Below are 23,255 nucleotides of genomic sequence, written 5' to 3'. Positions count from 1 at the left end.
AAAATTAAATAAATAAATATATCTATTGTTTATCAGAATTTTTGAGATTATAGGTTATATAAAACTTAAAGGTAAGAACATTTAATATTATTAATAATAATATTAATTAGTATATAATTATAATTAGTATTATTATTAATATTAATTAGTATTAATAATAATAATTATTATTATTATTAGTTTCATTGTTTGATTTCAATTAGTTTGCTTCTTAATTGATCGGTTGCGACATCATTGGCCACCACTGGATAAGTGGCTTCTTCAGTCATACCACAATTGTTAACCTTTGACCTGGATACCTTTATGAAGCCACCATCTCCCCAAATTGGACCCCAACTGTTCCCGTTCCCCCCACACACACACCCCACCAAAAAAATACAATTCAATATTAAACTAATTTTTAAAATGATTAGTTTTACAATAGTATATATGTATATGTAATATATAAAGTATATATACTGTATATATATATATATATATATTTAAGTTAATTAAACAGATATTTTTCTAATGTTATTAATTTATTATAATATAGAGTATAATAAAATTACCTGTTTTTTAGTATGAAATACTCGGGTGTATAACCAACGGCAAGCATTGCGTGATTTATTTCATCTTTATTACATAAGGGGTCATCATATATACCGTTTCTTTTTATTTATTATTACAGTATTTTGTTGTTAATGAAACAAAAAAAAGAGATAAAAATTAAAAAGAAATAATAAAAAGTTTTTTTCTAGTAATTAGTTTTTGATGAAATAATAATTATATATATCTATATATATATACACATAGTTATAACAGGTATATATCAATACGTATAATTCAATCATAATAATACAATATATCAATTATGATAATGTTTTTTTTTATAAAAATAAAATTATAACAACAATTAATATCTAATATATATATATCATAAATACTTGTAAAACGGAAACTTTTCGGTCGCATGTATGGCCACAGTGACCGGTCCGTGCCTATAGATAGCGGCCGTCAATTCCTGGTCAGAACCGGTGGTTACTTTTTTTGACTCTTTAATGTCGACAACGATTCCATGATTCTGATTATACTGACAGCTGACCGGCTAATGATTTAATTTAATTAATTGATTAATTAATAATAATAATTAAATATAGTTAATAATTAATAATAATAATTAAATATAGTTAATAATTAATAATAATAATTAAATATAGTTAATAATTAATAATAATAATTAAATATAGTTAATAATTAATAATAATAATTAAATATAGTTAATAATTAATAATAATAATTAAATATAGTTAATAATTAATAATAATAATTAAATATAGTTAATAATTAATAATAATAATTAAATATAGTTAATAATTAATAATAATAATTAAATATAGTTAATAATTAATAATAATAATTAAATATAGTTAATAATTAATAATAATAATTAAATATAGTTAATAATTAATAATAATAATTAAATATAGTTAATAATTAATAATAATAATTAAATATAGTTAATAATTAATAATAATAATTAAATATAGTTAATAATTAATAATAATAATTAAATATAGTTAATAATTAATAATAATAATTAAATATAGTTAATAATTAATAATAATAATTAAATATAGTTAATAATTAATTAAAACAAAACAAATTGTTAACTAACTTTTCCAGTATATGGATAATCATTGACAGTATTGAGTGCTTTAGATTTAATTAGGAAATCAAATGCCATACTACTTGAACCTAATATATATTGTATATATAAATATATATATATTATTAGATTTTATTAACTAATATATTATTAATTAATATATATGTAGTTTTTATTTATTACAATAAAAAATTATTATATTTAATACTACCTGTAATTATATATAAAGACAAGAAATTCATTATCTTTTTAATCCATTAAGTAAACATAATAGGTAAATTAAGAAACTAACTTCGGATTAAAACAATTTTATAATATAAATGTAGTCAAATCACATGTTAGTGTTTATCAGAGTTGGAAAAATGCAAATTTTTTCAATTTTTGATTTATAATCCGGCATAATTTCATGGATTATACATTGTATTAAAGTAAATAATACAGTTATATTGGATTATATTATACAAACATTTTTGCTTCTCCCAACCTTAGCTTTTAATAATTATTATAAATTTATTTATAAATAATACAGATTTTAAAAACCGAATTTATTTTTTTTGTAAACTATATATTTGTTATTAGATTGAAACTGAGATAATGATTTTCCTGTCACTAATTATATATATATATATACTACTACTACTAATAATAATAATAACTTTTAATACAGACCTCCATCGCAACCAAGGGTTCCGTAATCACGGGAACAGTCGATCAGATTTTGTTCACTTAATTTCAATTGATTTTTCGGATCAAACTTTCCCTCAGCGATCTGAACCTTCATTAGATGACCTAATAATAATAAAAAATAATTAATAAACAATTCAAATAATAATAATAATTTATTGTTTTTTATGTTAATTTTTTTATTTACTTTCGAGTGCAGCGGCCGATGCAAAGCTCCAACACGAACCACAAGTTTCCTATATATATAAAAAATCATTTATATTTAAAATTTTTAATTTATTTAATTATGTTTTGTAAATTAAGTTAGGATTAGATTAGTTAGTTTTATTTAGAAACTTATTTTTCTCTCTATCTGTCTGTCTGTCTGTCTATTTATTTATTTATTTATTTATCTATTTGTCTATCTATTTATCTATCTATTTATCTATCTATTTATCTATCTATTTATCTATCTAATTATATATCTATTAATCTATCTATTTATCTATCTATCTATCTCTAAAATTTTAAATCGGTTTACATAAATTAACAAGTTTATATTAGACATTTTTTTGGTTAAAAATTGTTAAATTTAATTAATATATTTAATTAATAAAAAAATATATACCTGATTTCTAGATGGTGATACTATACCATACTTTCTCCAATCCCATTCAACCGGTATATTAGACATATCGACAGCAACGGGTGGATCGTTGGCGGAATATAATGTTACTGTTAATTATAACAATAATAATAATATATTACTAAATAAGAAAATAAACAACAAATATATAAAAAAAAATAAAGACAAATATCAATATACCCGATGTATGTAATATAACTAATAACTATAACATTATTTATATAAATACATACTTTTATCGTTTTTTTGTTTAATAAAACCGAATTTTTGTTTCCGAATTTCTTGTAAAGACTTTTTTTGATGATTTTTTTTTAGACAACAACAACAAAAAAATTAATTGAAAAAACAAATGATAATAAAATTGTATAATATATTCAATTATTTTGGATGTGTTTAGGTGTATGTGTGTGTAAATATTATATATTTATATGTTTGTGTATGTATGTGTGTGTGTGTGTGTATGCGTGATACACACATACACATACACATATGAAAGTAATTAATAATTATTTATAGCAACTAATAGTAAACATAACAATAAATATTACACATACACATACATACAGATACACACAAACACATATACATACAGATACACACAAACACATATGTACATACATACACACACATATGTACATACATACACACACATATGTACATACATACACACACATATGTACATACATACACACACATATGTACATACATACACACACATATGTACATACATACACACACATATGTACATACATACACACACATATGTACATACATACACACACATATGTACATACATACACACACATATGTACATACATACACACACACACATGTATGTGTATGTATGTATTGGATTAAGACTATGATTAAAGTCATACTAACCATATCTGTTAGTTCATTGATACCCTGTATATAACCATTATTTCCATTAGCGTTATGTTCTTTAATTACACTAACTTTTTCCTTAAATAGTCTAATCCTTTCCTCATTTTCACTTTCGGTTAAATATTTCTTATTGAATATTGTCTTTACAAACAAACAAATATAATAATAATAATATTTTTGTTTTTGATTAATTTGTTGGGTCAACATAATATCTTAAAATCAATATTATTGGTAATAATAATAATAATAATAATAATAATAATAATAATAATAATAATAATAATAATAATAATAATAATAATAATAATAATAATAATAATAATAATAATAATAATAATAATAATAATAATAATAATAATACAAACTTTATAATCGTTATAAAACGGTAAAAGTTGTGTCAAATTCAATAAATCAAGTTTAGTTAAATCAAAATTGAGAACATAGTATGTGAGATCTTAAAAAGATTTAAAAAAAAAATTAATAATAAAAACAATTAATATATTCAATAAATTGATTGATAAGACTTTATAAAAATACAATTTTTTTTGTCTAATTATACTAAAAATTATAATTTAAAATTTACAAATACAGTAGTATACTATATATATATATATACAGTATAACTACTGGTAAGTACAGTATATTATATATATTTATTTATTTATAAAATACCGTTTAAAAGATTTCCAATGGGTGCCAATATATTACTTATCCCGTTGTCGATGGGGGCCAACAAGTTAACTAATAGATTATTATTAGGGTTTATTTGGCCATTGGTTGACACTGTATCTGTTTGGCCGATGATTGGACTTAATAGATTAGTTAGACTAGTTAGTAAATTAGGATTATCATTATTATTATTATTATTATTGGGATAATTAGGATTATTTGGATGATTAGGATTATTGGGATGATTAGGATTATTGGGATGATTAGGATTATTGGGATTATAATGATTATTGGGATGATTAGGATAATTGGGATAATTAGGATAATTAGGATTATTGGGATTATAATTATTATTATTGTTGTTATTATAATTAATATTGTTGTTGTTGTTATTATAATTATTATTATCTTGGTTTGGTGTCTGATAAGATAAATCCAATACCAATAATAATAATTTAAATACAATAGATTTCATTATTATCAAATTTTATATTTATTATTTATTAGACACCATTTATATAATTTAGTTTAAAAAGTTTAATTTAGTTGTTAAAAAAACTAAACCTTATGTTATGTAAGATTGTAATAAATTAATTATTTAGTTAAAAAATAATAAATAATAATAATATATACTTTACTGTAGTAGTAGTAGTAGTATTAGTAATTTAGTAATATTAAATTTTAAAAAATCAATTTGTTTTATAAATATTTATTTAGCAATTAGTATGTTTTGTTGTTGACGTCAATCAATTAGTTTAACTTATAATTTATACACAAAAAAAATATTAGCATTTAATAACAGTATGTTTGCTGTATGTTAAGTAAACTAAAATTTTTTTTACATTTATTATTTAAAGTAAACTTAAGTAAACTAACATTTTGATATCGTTTACTAATATTATCTAATTATATATATATATATATTAAATTAATATAAATTATAGACAATTTTAAAAAAATAATTATTCTATATAAATTATAATACATATAATTACAAAATATATGTAGAAAAAAAACTATAATTTAATTTATAACTAAACCAGTTAAGAATGCTAGAAAGCATTTTCAGAAAAAAAACTTGAATAGCATTGAAAACCATTAGTTTGTATAATTATAGCGGCTATATAGTAACATATAAAAATTTAAAAACTGGTCAAATATACATAATATAAATATTGTCATGTATGGTATCAAATGATTCAGTATGACAAAATATTCTCAATTTTAGTCATGCAAGTTATCAAATGACTCTATATGACAAAATAAACACAACTTTAGTCATGTAGAGTATCAATTGACTCGGTATCACAAAATAAACAACTATAGTCATGTGGGGTATCAAATGACTCGGTATCACAAAATAAACAACTATAGTCATGTGGGGTATCAAATGACTCGGTATAACAAACTAAACTCAACTTTAGTCATGTGGGGTATCAAATTACTCGGTATAACAAAATAAACTCAACTTTAGTCATGTGGGGTATCAAATTACTAGGTATGACAAAATAAACAACTACTCGTGTGTTATCAAATGATTAAGTATAACAAAATAATCATCTATAATTATACTTTTTCCGCTTATACTTATTCTTTGTTCCCGTAGATATCAAAATATTAATGCATATTTTTTATTCTTGTTTTTGATGCTTTATTCAAATCTATAATTAAAAAAAATTAAAATTTTCTTATACTTTTGCCGCCATTTTTTTAAAAATAAAAAAAATAATTTTGATTTATTATATCTTATTTTTTATTCTCTATGCAATTCTAAACTTTTTACCTATTTTTTTTATTTTGGCCGCCATTTTCTTTATGTTCCCGAAGAGATATCAAAATTTTGATGAAACTTTTCAATACATTATTAGTAGTCCTCTAACCGAATCTGAAGTCAGAATTTCAAAATTCGCAAAATGAAATGCTACACACAGACACACACACACACACATATAAAAAGCCATTATAGATTTCAGAAAACAAAACTTTTCAAGTTTTTTTTGAATATTATTATTATTATTATCATTATTATCATCAAAAATAATTTATTTTAATCAATATAATTTAAACACAATACACATTATTCGTTATTTTAAAAAATAAAATAAAATAAAATAAAAATAAACTATAATAAATTTATAGAAAATTAAACTTTTAATAGGTTTTTATATGTTTAAAAGTTATTAAATTTTAGATTAATTATATATTATTATGGAATATTATATATGGAAAAAACTAAGTTAACAATACAACACTATTCCAGTGGTGTAGGGATATGAACTGTAAGTATTTATTTCTTTAACTGATTTTAAAAATTCAAAAACATCTCTACTGGAACCTAAATTTAAAAAAAAAATAAAAATAAATAATTAATTAAGTTAATTGTTATTATTATATAATAATAATAATAATATAATAAATTATTATACAGAATAATAATAATAATAATAATGTATAATAACTATAATACAGACCTCGATTGCAACCATCCGTTCAGTAACTACGAGTACAGTCGATCAGATTCTGTTGACTTAATATCAATTGATTTGACGGATCAAACTTATCCTCAGAAATCTGAACCTTCATTAGATGACCTAATAATATAAGGATATAATATATATATCAATAATAATAATAATAATAAAAATAGTAATTAAAATAAATTAATTGATAAATTTGTTATTATTATTATTATTATTGTTATTTACTTTCCAATACAGAGGCCGATGCAAAACACCAACACGAACCACAGTCTTCCTAAAAATTTAGTTTTATTTTTAAAAAATAAAACATTTAAAAATTGGGGGGGGGGAAATGGCAGATTAAATTTTTATTTTTGATGAACTTTGGCACCTGGTATCAGGGATGCTATTTTATCTCAAAAAACAAAAATCATATTTAAAAAGTCCAATAAAGTGTTTTTTTAGCATTTAAATATATAATTGAATACTACTGTATTTACATGAACAGTAAATTTATTAAAATTTAAAACTTAAGAAAAAATTAAGATAGGTATTTATTTATAAATAAGTCAATATATTAAAATTTATAACTAAAATAACTATTAATAGTATAATAGAATAAATCATACAATTAATTAAAAAAAGTTATAGAATTTAATTAAATATTAAATAAAATATCTTTTTCTATTATAATTTATATAATATTTTATTATATTATTATTTATATTATATATCAATACAATTGTCTATTAAGAGTACCTAATATTAAAAGATGGTATTTATATCTAATATCTATTAAATTTCTATAACTTATAGATTGTCTGAATTAATTAGATTATATAAAAAAAAACTATTTGCTTGTTTGTATTATAAAAACTTTTACATTACTATATAAATATATAAAAGATAAATTTTATCTATGCTTACTATTATATATATATATATATATTTAGTTAATTGTAATATCGTAATGATATAATGATTATAAATTATATCAATTTTACAATTAGATATTTAAAAAAAATACCTGATTTATTGGTAAGATTACTATACCATACTTTCTCCAATCCCATTCAATCGGTATATTATTAGTAGTATCGTCAGAATATAATGTTACTGTAATAGTAATAATATAATAATAATATTATTAATAATAATAATAAATAATTATTACATTAATAATAATAATAATAATATATAATACAAATATCAATATATCCGATGCTCAGAGTATGTAATATAGCTGTTAATAACTATAACATCACTTATAAATAAACAACTTTTATCATTGTGCGGATGAAACTTATTGTACAAAATTTGTTTTACATTTTTACAATTTGTACTACAAATACAATGATTTATTATAATAACAATAAATAAATTTCAAATATGATAATTAATAGTATGCTAATATACAATATGTATACATATATAATATATAAATTTATTAAAATCAGAGACAAAATTAGTAATATTTATTAGCAGTAGACAATATAATGGTTTTTTTTAATTTAAGTTTTAGTTATTAATGTAATATTATTATTTATAAAAAAAAAATCTCAACAATCTGCGACACCGGTATACAGGCTCAGGGAGTGAGAGAGAGAGAAAGAGGGAGAGAGAGAGAGAGAGAGAGAGAGAGAGAGAGAGAGAGAGAGAGAATATACATACTTTTAGGCATTTTTTCGCTTTTACTTTTGTTTGTATTATTTCTTGAATTATTTTCGTTTGGTTTTTTATAACCGAATTTTTGTTTTTCTATTTCTGACCATTTCTTTGATGATTTATTTTGAATAATGATAACAATTTAAAAAAAAAATAATAAAATAAAAAGTATAATCTATTATAACATATTAATCCATAGTTATTTTATTTTATAAATAAAATATGTAAATCAAAATTAATTAATTTATTATAAATATATAAGACTAACCATATCTGACATTTCATTGATACCCTGTATATAATGGGAACACTCGTCGGCGTTGTGTTTATTAAACGATACAATCGTTTCCTTGAATAGACCGACCCTTTCTATCTCTTCCTCTTTGGTTTTATATGTTTTGTTGAACAATGTCTTTAAATTACACAAACAAACAAAAAATTTAAATAAATATTACTAATAATAATTGATTTGTTTTATAATATTTAGCATAATAATAATAATAATACTAACTTTATAATCATTGTAAAACGTTATAATTTGTGTTGAATTATTTATATCAAGTTTACTTAAATCATAGTCGATAACAGTATTATTATTTTTAATTTCTTTATTATTAAGAATATATATATATAAAAATAAAAAAAATAATAATATTAATAATTATTAATATAATTGATATGATTAATAATAATAATAATAATATTAATTTATTTATATATATAGTTAATTTTAAAAAAAGAATATATATTTTATTTCAATTTTAAAAGTTAAAAACTCAAATTTTTTGCATAATTTTTTTATATAATTATATTTTAATATTTTTCAAACTTTATAATATTTATATTTAATTTATATTAATTTATATTAAATTTATATTTATTTAAGAGAAAATTGAACTTTTTATATGTTTAAATATATTTAAAAGTTATTAAATTTTAGATTAATTATATATTATTAATACAATATTATTTTTTTGTTTGTTTGGAAAAAATCTATGTTAACTAAGTTATTGTTATTACCAAAATAAATAAAATATTTGATAAAAATCGAATTTATAGAAAAAATATAATAATAATAAACTTAAATAAAATATAAAGTACAGTACTATATATTTATTATACATTTATATAGATTAAATATATATTTATATATATATATATTAAATATAATAATAATACTAATACTGTATATAAAATATTTGTTTTCTAGTCAGTACTGTATATATATACAGATATATAGTTGGTTTTAATTTAAATTTATTTCTTTTAGTTTGTCTTTCATTTGATCGGTTCCGACATCACTGGTCAGCACTGGATAGTAGTCTTGTTCACTGATACCGCAGTTGTTTAACTTAGATCGGGACACTCGGGCAAAGCCATCCTCACCCCAATATGCGCCCCAACTGTCCCCCACCAGCACCCAGTCAACCGGGTAAACGAAAAAAAATAATATAAATAAATAAATAATTCATTCATTGTAATTATCTAATTATATTATTATTTTAAAAGCTATATATATGCAGTAAATATATATATATATGAAGTTGAATAATATATATATATATATATATAATAACTATGATATACCTGTTTTTTATTATGAAATACTCGGGCGTATAACCGACAGCAACCATATAATGACTGATACTATTGGCATCACATAATGGTTCTTCAAATATACCGGATCTTAGTTTGTTGTTGTGTTTGAAATAATAAATAATTAAATATATATATATACTATAATATAGTGTAATAATGTAATATAGTATATAAATAAAGAAAAATTATGTTAATATACAATGTATTAAATATAAACGGAGTGACAAAAACAAATTTATATAGTATAGCAATAGTTCATAAAAATAATAACTAATAAACTAATTTATTTTTTTTAAATTTCCGCCCCCACTATCCAATTAATCAGATACTCATATATATATATATATATATATATACTTTCTATATTATATATAATGTTAACAAAAATTATTTATAATTTATTATATAAAGTTAATTATTGACAGCATCTAGTATAGTGCTAACCCAAACCCAATAATAATAATAATAATAATAGTAATACTTGTAATTTATAAAATCTTGAGTTATATGAAAGCTAACAGTGACCGGTCCGTACGTATAGATAGCTGATACTAATTCATCGTCGGCTCCGGTAGTTATACGATTGACTTCTTTAATGTCGACATTGATTGGCATTTCTTTATTAAACTGGCAGTTGACCGGCTGAATGTGTTAATTAAATTAAATTAATTATATATTCATATAAATAATACTAATACTAATAATTAGTATACAAATGCACTTAATTATTAATAATATATTCAAAAAAAAACATATATATAAATATAACTAACTATTCCAGTATATGGATATGTATCGTATGTATTGAGTTGATTAACTGATTGTACATATTCAAAGGCATCTTTACTACTACCTAATAAATATTAATTAAATATAATTAATTAATTATTTTAATAGTTATTATTATATAATAATAATATAATTAATTATTATACATAATACTAATAATAATAATAATAACTATAATACAGACCTCCATTGCAACCTTCCGTTCCGTATTCACGGGAACAGTCGATCAGATTTTGTTGACTTAATATCAATTGATTTGACGGATCAAACTTATCCTCAGAAATCTGAACCTTCATTAGATGACCTAATAATAGTATATGTTTTTCAACAATATTAATAATACATACATATTGTAATAGTTATTAAAATAAATTAATTGATAATTTTGTTATTATTATTATTATTATTATTATTATTATTATTTACTTTCCAATACAGATGCCGATGCAAAACTCCAACACGAACCACACTCTCCCTAAAAATTTATTTTTTAAATAAAACATTTAAAAATCTGGGACAAAAAAAGTGAACAGGGTGTTTTATTTTTTGGTAAACAATTGATCTAGATAACAATTTTTCTATTGATGAACTATGGCACCGGGTATGTTAGCTCAGGGATGCTATTTTATCTCAACAACAAAAAAATCTATCATATAAAAAATATTTATTATTAAGTCCAATAAAGTGTTTTAGGATTTTAAAAATATATGTCTAAATATTACTGTACTTAGATGGACAGTAAATTTATTAAAATTAAACTTAATAAAAATTAAGCTAGCTATTTATTTATAAATAAGTCAATATATTAAATTCTATAACAATTAACTTATAAATTGTCTAAATTAATTAATTATGAAAAAAAACTATTTGTTTGTGTATAAAAATTTTACATTAATATATATATATAATATAAATTTTTATCTCTATATMTATATATATATATATATATATATATATATATATATAGTTAATTGTAATATACAGATGATTATAAATTATAATTTACATTTAGATATTTAAAAAAATACCTGATTTTTTGTTGGTGTTATTATACCAAACTTTCTCCAATCCCATTCAAACGGTATATTATTAGTAGTATCGACGGAATATAATGTTACTGTTAATAATAATAATGATAATAATAATAATAATATATTAATAAAACAAACAAACAAACAAAATAGTGACAAATATCAATATACCCGATATATGTAATATAACTAATAACTATAACCTTATGTATAAATACATACTTTTATCATTACGGTTGAAACTTATTGTACAAATACAATATGATTATTATAATAACATTAAATAAATCATCTGATAATTGATAGTATGTTAGTATACAATATATATCAGTGATCAAAATTAAACTTTATAAAACAAAATTGTACAAATAAACTAGTACATATTAAATGAGTAAGTGTTTGTTTAACTTACTCATTGTTTGTTATAAATTATGAAAATTACTATTAAATATTTGTTAAATTAGTTATGTTATATATGTATCACAAAGTTATCATGATAACACTTAATTTTGATCACTGATATATATACAGTATATATTTATTTATTTAAATCAGAGACAAAATTAGTAATATTTGTTATTTTTTAATTAATAAAAAAAAAGTTTTAAGCAGGAGACAACATAATTGTTTTTTTAGTTTAAGTTTTAGTAATTAATTTTTTTTAAAAAAAATTCTGAATAATCAGTGGCACCGGTATATAGGCTCAGAGAGGGAGAGAGAGAGAGAGAGAGAGAGAGAGAGAGAGAGAGAGAGAGAGAGAGAGAGAGAGAGAGAGAGAGATAGTATACATACTTTGAGGCATTTTTTCGGGTTTACTTTTGTTTGTATTATTTCTTGTATTTTTGTTTGCTTTTTTAAAACCGAATTTTTGTTTTTGTATTTCTGACCATTTCTTTGATGATTTTATTTTTTAAATAATGATAACAATTTTTTTGTTGTTGAAAAATAAATAAAATAAAAGGTAGTTTCAAATAAAATTCAAATAAAGTTATGTAAATCAAAATTAATTAATTTATATATAAATATATAGGACTAACCATATCTGACATATCATTGATACCCTGTATATAATGGGAACAGTCGTCGGCGTTGTGTTTATTAATCGCAACAATTGTTTGCTTGAATAGACCGACCCTTTCTTCCTCTTCCTCTTTGGTTTTATATGTTTTGTTGAACAATGTCTTTAAATTACACAAACAAACAAAAAATTTAAATATTAATAATAGATTTGTTTTATAATATTTAACATAATAATAATAATAATACAAACTTTATAATTATTGTAAAACGCATTAATTTGTGTTGAATTGTGTAAATCAAGTTTAGTTAAATCATAGTCGATAACAGTATTATTATTTTTAACTATTTTTTTTATAAAAGAAAAACATATAAATAAATAAATAAATTTTAAAAAATAATAATATTAATAATTATTAATATAATTGATGCGATTATTAATAATAATAATAGTTGTAAATTTATATTATTTTTAAATACCTATAAAATTATTTTTTTTAGTATTTCTAGCATCAATAGTCTTAATTGATTTTAGTTTAATATTTTGAAATTTATCAAATTCAAGTTTTTGACGGCCGGGTAGGTTTAGGGCCAGATTTCGATAGTTAATTGGTTTTGATCTTAAAAACAAATTGTTAGGCAAACTATTATTATTATTAAAAATATTTGGTTTCTGATGAGATAAATCCGATAACATTATTATTATTATTATTATTATTATTATTATTAATACTAATAATTGATTTACACTAAAAAGTTTCATTTTCTTATTATTACTATTTTTAAAAAAATATTATCAATAATTAATTAATACGATTTACTGTATAATTATTAGTTGACTAAAAGTAAATGTTTTGATGATTTTAAGTGTGTTTTACTTAAATATTTAATTAGATATTTAAAAAAAATTGTCAAATTTATTAATAGGACTACAAATTTAGCAATAATTTAATTAAAAAAGTTATTTTAGTATATATTTTTTACGTCAATTTTGTTTTTTAAAAATAGTTGAACCATATGTTGTATTTTTTGTTGTTGTTAAATAATAACTATTTTTTATTATAACTATAAAATTTTGATTTCTAAACAATTATTAAAATAAATACATGTAATACAAGTTAAACAAATTATGTAGACCACTATCTAACAAAAAAAAAATGGTTTAATCAAATTTATAAAAACACAATAAATTAATAAAATTTAATTAACAAATTATTATTATTATTATATAATAGATTCTGCATTTTTAAAAAATTAATTTTAGCAATTAACTACAATAATAATAATAATAATAATAATAAATTAAAATAATTTTAATCAATTGATTTCAAATAAAAAGTTTATTTTTGTTTATTTTTAACAAGTCAATTAGTTTATTAAATTTTTACATTTTTAGATTTTACAAAGATTTTTTATTAAGGTAAACTGCAAAAATTTGTCATATTTTCTTAATTGATATTATAAACAAAATTAGTTTATAAAATACATGTAAACTATTTGTTGTGTGTTTATATCCAAAAAACACACACACAGACACGTAGAAACTTTAGAAATTAATTATTAAAAAAATTATCTAGTAGAGTTTATATAAATTTAACTAATATAATACATATACATATATAAAGTAAATTTTTAGTTTTATTATTTAATTTCAATTTAGTTTGTCTATTACGTTATCGGTTCGGGACTTAATGAGGTAATACTACTAATAACAACTAATAAACTACTGTAGTGGTAGTGGTAGTGGTAGTAATGGTGGTAGTAGTATTACACTGGATAAAAAGCACAGTTATTAACCTTAAACCGGGACAACCTTATAAAAAGCTATTTTCACTCCTCCCCCTCCCAAATATATTAGTTTTGAGATTTAATTTATAAATTTATTTAAAAAAAATAATTAAATACTTTATATTTTTTAACTAAATATCTTAATTGACTACAAATCTAATATTATATATATTTATGATTTAGTTTGTAATATTGTCTAGAATTGATAATATTAACTATATTTGACTAAAATTAACTTAAATAAAATATAAAATACATTACAATCTAATTAGTACTGTATATACAGATATAGTTAATTTAATTTAATTTAATTTATTTTATTTTTTATTAGTTTGTATTTCATTTGATCGGTTCCGACACATTGGTCAGCACTGGATAGTAGTAGTCATGTTCACCAATACCACAGCTGTTACTCATAGACCGGGACACTCTGGCAAAGCCATCCTCACCCCAATTGTTGCCCCAACTGTCACCCATCCCAGCCAATCGGGTATCAAATTAAAAAAAATAAATAACATTTTATTTTAATTAACTAATTATACTATCATATATATATATATATATATATATATAAACTACATACAGTATATACTAAATAAATGTAATATAGTTGTAACTATGATATACCTGTTTTTTAGTATGAAACACTCGGGCGTATAACCGACGGCAACCATATAATGACCACTATTATTGGCATCACTTAATGGTTCTTCAAAAATACCGGATCTTAATTTGTAGTTGAGTTTTAAAATAATATATATATATACATATATTTAAATATATAAATTTATGTTAATACAGTGCTAAATTTATGTATAGTAGTAGTAGTAGTAGTAGTAGTGGTGGTGGTGATAGTAGTAGTGGTAGTAGTGGTAGTAGTGGTAGTAGTGGTAGTAGTGGTAGTAGTGGTAGTAGTGGTAGTAGTAGTAGTAGTAGTAGTAGTAGTAGTAATAATAATAATAATAATAATAATAATAATAATAATAATAATAATAATAATAATAATAATATACTTGTAATTTGCAAAATTTTCGGTTACATCAAAGCTAACAATGACCGGTCCGTATGTATAGATAGCTGACGCCAATTCATCGTCGGCTCCGGTAGTTTTTTGTCTATTAAACTGGCAGYTAATCTGCTGAAAGTGTCAATTTAATTTGGTATCTCAACAAACAAAAAAAACTATAATAGTAATAGTCATTTATATAATTTAATTGTTCTAGGTATTTATTTATAAATCAATCAATATATCAAATTTTATAACTAATTCATTATTATTATTATAGAATAAATCATATATATATATATATATATAATTTTTATTTGTTATATAATAAAATTTAAGTAGATATTAAATAAAATACATTTTTCTACTTAAAATGTTTGAAATAAATGTTATTTATATATAATATCTATTAAAATCTATAACAAATAAGGATTGCCTTATAGATTGGTTGAATTAATTAATTATTTAATTAGATTTTGAATTTATTTTTATTTGTTTGTATTTTTGTATGAAAATTGTAAAATAATTATATATTTTTTTATCTCTATGTCTACTATTATCTGATAGTTAATTAGTTTAAATTCATTAAATTAACTGTATTAACTAATATATATATATATATTTAATAATTATAAATTATAATTAATAAATTAGATATTAAAATAATACCTGATTTTTTGTTGGTGTTACCGTACCATACTTTCTCCAATCAAATTCAAGCGGTATAGTAGTAGTAGTAGTAGTAGTATTGTCAACACCAACGGGTGAAGCTTATTGTACAAAACAAAATGATTATATAATAACAATTAATTAATCAATTTTATATTTACCCGAGTTATAAGTAATAGTATACTAGCATACTATAAATATATAAATATATATAAATATTACAAAAATTTGTCTACAATGTTTTATATATATATTTAAGAGAGAGAGAGAGAGAGAGAGAGAGAGAGAGATGATATAAATAGATAGATAATAGATAGATAGATAGATAGATAGATAGATAGATAGATAGATAGATAGATAGATAGATAGATAGATAGATAGATAGATAGATAGATAGATAGATAGATAGATAGATAGATAGATAGATAGATAGATAGATAGATAGATAGATAGATAGATAGATAGATAGATAGAGAGAGAGGAAAGATAGAGAGAGATAAATAGATAGATAGAKAGAGAGAGAAAGAKAGAGAGAGATAAATAGATAGAGAGAGATAGATAGATAGATAGATAGATAGATAGATAGATAGATAGATAGATAGATAGATAGATAGATAGATAGATAGATAGATAGATAGATAGATAGAAAGAGATGAGAGAGAGATAAATTGATAGAGAGAGAGAGGAAAGATAGAGAGAGATAAATAGATATAGAGATAGATAGATAGATAGATAGATAGATAGAKAGAGAGAGAGAGAGATAGATAGATAGATAGAGAGAGAGAGAGAGAGAGAGAGAGAGAGAGAGAGATAAATAGATAGAGAGAAAGAGAGATAGAAAGAGAGAGAGACTAAACATACATTTAAGCATTTTTTCGCGTTTTCTTTTCTTTGTATTATTTCTTGTATTTTGATTATCTCTTTTTAAACCGAGTTTTTTCTTTTGTATTTCTGACCATTTCTTTAATGATTTTAAAAATCAAATCAATAACATATTAATCCAGAGTTTATTTTAAATGTAGTTCAGATTAAGTTAAATATATATACAGTATTTATATGTATATGTATAGGACTAACCATATCTGACATATCATTGATACCCTGTATATAATGGGAACAGTCGTCGGAATTGTGTTTATTAATCGATACAATTGTTTCCTTGAATAGACCGACCCTTTCTTCCTCTTCCTGTTTGGTTTTATATGATTTGTTGAACAATGTCTTTAAATTACAAAAAAAATAATAATTAGATATCAATTTAAATAATAATAATAATAATAATACAAACTTTATAATCATTGTAAAACGTTATAATATGCGTTAAATTTTGTATATCAAGTTTAGTTAAATCATAGTCGATAACAGGATTATTATCTTTTTTAAAAAACATATATAAATAAATAAATAAAAAATAATATTAATAATTATTAATATAATTTATGTTACACATAATTGTTTACTACTACTACTAATAATAATTTAAATATATAGATATACTAAGTATATATATCAATATATTTTATTGTATAATTAATTACTTTACTTTTTTTTACTTTTATTATTATTGTATATAATTATATTTACTTACTTTTATTATTATTATTATTATCTATATTTCTACCATTAATAGTCCTATTTAATTGACAGCCGGGTCGTTTATGGGTCTGATTTTGGTTATGATAGTTGATTGGTTTGTTTGATAAATTTGATTGATTTGTTTGGTCGACAATCATTGACAGTTCAATCAAATTGTTAGTCAAACTATTATTATTATTATTATTATCTGATTTCTGATGAGATAAATCCGATAGCATTAGTATTATTAGTATTATTAATACTAATAATTGATTTAAACTAATACTAGAAAATTTCATTTTCTTATTAGTTTTTAAAAAAAATAAAATAAAGATATTAATTAATTAACATTATTTACTGTATAATTAATAGTAAATATAAAAAAAAATTAAAGTAAATTTATTAATAGGACTATAATATTTAGCAATAATTCAAGTTAATTTATTATATATATAAAAAAAAGTTATTTTAGTAATTAACAGTATATTATAGACATATATATTTTTACGTCAATTTTATTTTCATGATTTCTAATACTTAAAACCATATGTTGTATTTGTAATTGATTTTTGTTGAATAAAAATGTTATTTAATATTTAAAAAAAAAGTTAAAACTTGTATTACTTAACAAGTATTTGCTTGTTTTTTTGAAATCAATTTTTTTAAAAAAAATTTCTAATTGAATAATTAAAATACATACACTTAATATACAAAAATTAAAAAAAATAAAATAAATCATACTATACTATAAGTAATTAATTAAGTAATATTTATATATTGAAAAAAAAATTATATTAATTTATTTTATTTGTTAGTGGATATCAATAGTTTTTGGTTCAGCATTAGGACAATTGTTAACCCATAGACAGGGGAGGGGATGGGGCGTTAAACCAATTATTTAGTTAAACAATTATCTAACCACACACAGAAAAAAATTGTGATTCAACTGTTAAACTCAAAAACGGTTAAATTAAATTTTACAAAATACAATTAATAAATTAATACAAATTAATTAGCAAATTATTATATATTTTATTATTTTTCTATAAACGTATGGTTTCTGTAATTTTAATTAATTTTAACAATCGATTACAATAATAATAATAATAATAACTATTAATTTAATCAATTAATCGATTTATATATATATATAAAAGTTATTTTTGTATATTTTTAACACATTCATTGTTTTATTAATTTTTTTTAATTATGTTAAATTAATGTTAAAATATAATGTTAATTATAATAATACTAATACTGTATATAAAATACTTGTTTTCTAGTTAGTACTGTATATATACAGATATATAGTTGGTTTTAATTTAATATATTTCTTTTAGTTTGTCTCTCATTTGATCGGTTCCGACATCATTGGTCAGCACTGGATAGTAGTCTTGTTCACTGATACCGCAGTTGTTTAACTTGGATCGGGATACTCTGATAAAGCCACCTTCACCCCAATTTTCGCCCCAACTGTCCCCACACACACACACACACCCAGTCAAACGGGTATCAAATAATTAAAAAATAAATAAATAACTAATTTATTTGATATCATATCAGTGTCTAATTATACTATTATTTAAAAATCAATATCTATATCAATATATATATATATATATATATATATATATATATATATATATATATATATATATATATATATATATATATATATATATATATATATATATAAATAGTATAGTATAGTAGTAACTAATGATATACCTGTTTTTTACTATGAAATACTCGGGCGTATAACCGACAGCAACCATATAATGACTGATATTTTCGGGATCACATAATGGTTCTTCATATATACCGGATCTTAGTTTTTTGTTGTTATTGTTGTTTAAAATATATAATTTTAAAAATAAATAAATATTAATTTATGTTAATACAGTACTGTATAATAGTATAGCAATCGTAGTAGTAGTAGTAGTAGTAGTAGTAGTAGTAGTAGTAGTAGTATACCTGTAATTCATAAAATTTATGTTTGCATCAAAACTAACAGTGACCGGTCCGTGTTTATAGATAGCTGACACTAATTCATCGTCGGCTCCGGTAGTTATACGATTGACTTCTCTAATTTCGACATCGATTCCTCTATTGAAATAGCAGTTGTTCGGCTGAATGTGTTAATTGATTTATATATATATATATATATATATATATATTCATATAAATAAAAATAATAATAACATATTAAAATAATATATATATATATATAAATATAACTAACTATTCCAGTATATGGATATGCATTGTATGTATTGAGTTGATTAGCTGATTGTACATATTCAAAGGCATCTTTACTACTACCTAAAAAAAATATATTTTTAAAATATAAATATTAATTAATTAATTATTATACAGAATAATAATAATAATAATAATAATAATAATAATAATAACTATAATACAGACCTCCATCGCAACCTTCCGTTCCGTACTCTCGGGAACAGTCGATCAGATTTTGTTGACTTAAATACAATTGATTATTTGGATCAAAGTTTCCCTCATAAATCTGAACCTTCATTAGATGACCTAATAATAATAGGATAGGTTTATCAATAATAATAATAATTAAAATTAAAACAAATTAATTGATAATTTTGTTATTTTCATGTAATTTACTTTCCAATACAGATGCCGATGCAAAACTCCAACAACAACCACAATTTCCCTAAAAATTTATTTTCAAAAAAAAATTAAATAAATAAATTATATGAAAATTCAATATATAGATAAAATTATGCTATTGAAAAATTTATTATCAATATTATTGTCAATATATTAAAATCTATTATTATGAAATAAATCATACATTGCTTATTAGATAATATATTTCTCTATTATAATTTATACTCTAATATAGTATTAAAAATCATCTAATCTTATAAAAATATATTATAAGTTAGAAGTAAATATAATTATAGTTAATATCTATTACATTCTATAATAAATAGTTTATATAATTTTATGAAAAAACTTTTTATGTCAAAATTTCTACAATAATATATAAATATATCTTTATGTCTATTATTAGTTTAAATCAAGTTTACATTTATTAAATTAGTCAAAAAAATAATATATTAATGAGTCACAAATAAATATTAAATTAAATACATATATTTACTTTCTCTCTTTCACTCTCTCTCTCTCTCTCTCTCTCACTCTCTCTATATATATATATATATATACAGTATAATATACTGTATAATAATTATAAATTAGATATTTTTTGATACCTGATTTATTGATGGTGTTACTATACCATACTTTCTCCAATCCCATTCAAGTGGTATATTATTATCGTCATAACTGTTTGAAGCTTATTGTACAAAAATATATATATAATGATTATTATAGTAACAATTAATTAATTAATTAATTAATCAATCAATCAATCAATCAATCAATCAATCAATCAATCAATCAATTTGATAGCACCCGAGTTATAATATAAATGATATAAGTGATTACAGTATTATACAATATATAAATAATTTTATAAACTATAATATAAATCTTAAACAAAATTAGTAATATTTGTTATTTTTAATCAACAATAAAATAATGGGGGGATGGGAGGGGAAGGAGTTTGGTTTAAGTATTAGTTTTCAATGATCATATTTTTTAAAAATCTATATAATCTGTGGCACCGGCGGTATGCTGGCTCAGGGAGGGAAAGAGGGAATGAATGAGTGGAATATTACTTATAAAATTTTTGTCTAAAATGTTTTACATTATAGAGAGAGAGAGAGAGAGAGAGAGAGAGAGAGAGAGAGAAAGAAAGAGAAAGAGAAAGAGAAAGAGAGAGAGAAAAAAAGAGAGAGAAAAAAAAGAGAGAGAAAAAAAAGAGAGAGAGAGAAAGAGAGAGAAAGAGAGAGAAATAAAGAGAAAGAGAGAGAAAGAGAGAGAAAGAGAGAAAAAAAGAGAGAAAGAGAGAGAGAGAGAGAGAGAGAGAGAGAGAGAGAGAGCATACATACATTTAAGCATTTTATCAAATTTTATTTTCTTTGTCTTATTTCTTGCAATTGGTCTTTTAAAACCAAATTTTTGTTTTTGTATTTCTGGCCATTTCTTTGATATTTTTTTAAAAAATAAAATAATGATAACAATTTAAAAATAAAAATAAAATAAAAAAGTAATTTAACATAAAATTAAGATAATCTATAACATATATCATCCACATATATTATTTTTAAAAATATTTAAATCAAAATTAATTAATTAATATATAAATATATAGGACAAACCATATCTGACATTTCATTGATACCCTGTGTATAATGGGAACAGTCGTCGGCGTTGTGTTTATTAATCGATACAATCGTTTGCTTGAATATACCGACCCTTTCTATCTCTTCCTCTTTGGTTTTATATGTTTTGTTGAACAATGTCTTTAAATTACACAAACACCACAAAAATAAAAATATTAATTTAAATGATATTAATAATAATAATAAAATAATTTTGTTTTTGTAATATTTAACATAATAATCAAAATCAAAATAATAATAATAATAATAATACAAACTTTATAATTATTGTAAAACGGTATAATTTGTGATGAATTTTGTACATCAAGTTTAGTTAAGTCATAGTTGAGAAAAGCTTTAATTTCAGTATCATTTTTTGGTGCTAAAAAAACATATATATCAATATATATATATATATATTAATATTATAGATAATAATTATTAATATATAATTGATGGGACATAATAATAATAATTATTGTAATTTTTTTAAAATTATTTTTAAATACCTATAAAATTATTTTTTTTAGTATTTCTACCACCAAGAAGCTTAGTTGGTTTAAGTCTATAATTTTCAAATTTTCCAAATTCAAGTTTATGACGGCCGGGTAGGTTTAGGCCCAGATTTTTGTAGTGATTGTTAAGTGGTTTGTTATTAAAAATATTTGGTTTTTGATGAGATAAATCCGATAAAATTAGTATTATTGTTATTAATACTAATACTAGTAATTGATTTGAACTAATAAGTGAAAACTTCATTTTCTTATTAGTTTTTTTAAAAATTATTATTATAAATAATATTTATTAATTAACACGATTTACTGATTTTAAATGCGTTTACTTAAAATAATATATATATATATTGTTTAAATTTTTTTAAA

At 20.8% G+C, this 23,255-nt stretch overlaps 3 protein-coding genes across 4 annotated transcripts; all 3 read right to left on the bottom strand.

Annotated features, from left to right (window-relative positions):
- Positions 1 to 154: 154 nt before the first annotated feature.
- On the bottom strand, positions 155 to 5,088 carry LOC128962238 (crustapain-like). The gene is made up of 11 exons (XM_054308600.1): positions 4,515 to 5,088; positions 4,208 to 4,296; positions 3,840 to 3,983; positions 3,191 to 3,248; positions 2,940 to 3,046; positions 2,520 to 2,568; positions 2,318 to 2,437; positions 1,658 to 1,737; positions 927 to 1,087; positions 552 to 650; positions 155 to 336 (listed from the first exon to the last, which is right to left on the bottom strand). Exons 1-11 carry the CDS (start codon positions 4,984 to 4,986, stop codon positions 183 to 185), a joined length of 1,533 nt encoding a protein of 510 aa, XP_054164575.1. The 5' UTR covers positions 4,987 to 5,088; the 3' UTR covers positions 155 to 182.
- Positions 5,089 to 15,131: 10,043 nt separating this feature from the next.
- On the bottom strand, positions 15,132 to 18,394 carry LOC128962241 (uncharacterized). Of its 2 annotated transcripts, none has more exons than XM_054308603.1 (8): positions 18,123 to 18,394; positions 17,823 to 17,908; positions 17,612 to 17,755; positions 17,396 to 17,495; positions 16,535 to 16,635; positions 15,873 to 15,997; positions 15,487 to 15,585; positions 15,132 to 15,325 (listed from the first exon to the last, which is right to left on the bottom strand). In XM_054308603.1, exons 1-8 carry the CDS (start codon positions 18,346 to 18,348, stop codon positions 15,199 to 15,201), a joined length of 1,008 nt encoding a protein of 335 aa, XP_054164578.1. In that variant the 5' UTR covers positions 18,349 to 18,394; the 3' UTR covers positions 15,132 to 15,198. The 2 variants fall into 2 exon arrangements, with proteins under 2 accessions (XP_054164578.1, XP_054164579.1); XM_054308604.1 differs by having other exon boundaries at positions 15,873 to 15,994.
- A 973-nt stretch (positions 18,395 to 19,367) lies between these two features.
- LOC128962245 (procathepsin L-like) lies at positions 19,368 to 23,131 on the bottom strand. The gene is made up of 11 exons (XM_054308607.1): positions 22,884 to 23,131; positions 22,653 to 22,756; positions 22,372 to 22,515; positions 22,102 to 22,195; positions 21,361 to 21,443; positions 20,747 to 20,795; positions 20,537 to 20,656; positions 20,352 to 20,431; positions 20,084 to 20,238; positions 19,838 to 19,936; positions 19,368 to 19,582 (listed from the first exon to the last, which is right to left on the bottom strand). The coding sequence occupies exons 3-11, from the start codon at positions 22,381 to 22,383 to the stop codon at positions 19,432 to 19,434; spliced, it is 843 nt and encodes a 280-aa protein (XP_054164582.1). The 5' UTR covers positions 22,384 to 22,515; positions 22,653 to 22,756; positions 22,884 to 23,131; the 3' UTR covers positions 19,368 to 19,431.
- Positions 23,132 to 23,255: the final 124 nt, after the last annotated feature.

Source organism: Oppia nitens, unplaced genomic scaffold (assembly GCF_028296485.1).
Source record: "Oppia nitens isolate AA-2021 unplaced genomic scaffold, nextdenovo-longstitch-racon4-pilon3 scaffold6_pilon_pilon_pilon, whole genome shotgun sequence".
Lineage (NCBI taxonomy): Eukaryota > Metazoa > Arthropoda > Arachnida > Sarcoptiformes > Oppiidae > Oppia > Oppia nitens.
Note: the sequence above shows the minus strand (reverse complement) of the source record. Positions and strands in the feature narration are given on the sequence as shown.

Excerpts from the sequence above, each read along its gene's own strand:
- LOC128962238 (XM_054308600.1), bottom strand. The coding sequence starts at position 4,986 with ATGAAATCTATTGTATTTAAATTATTATTATTGGTATTGGATTTATCT. Across the intron at positions 3,984-4,207 it reads CGTTTTATAACGATTATAAA|ACAATATTCAATAAGAAATA; the intron begins GTTTGTATTATT and ends TTGTTTGTAAAG. Across the intron at positions 2,438-2,519 it reads ATCGGCCGCTGCACTCGAAA|GTCATCTAATGAAGGTTCAG; the intron begins GTAAATAAAAAA and ends TATTATTATTAG.
- LOC128962245 (XM_054308607.1), bottom strand. Across the intron at positions 20,239-20,351 it reads CATATCCATATACTGGAATA|CCGAACAACTGCTATTTCAA; the intron begins GTTAGTTATATT and ends TAACACATTCAG. Across the intron at positions 19,583-19,837 it reads TATTTCATAGTAAAAAACAG|TTGGGGCGAAAATTGGGGTG; the intron begins GTATATCATTAG and ends GTGTGGGGACAG.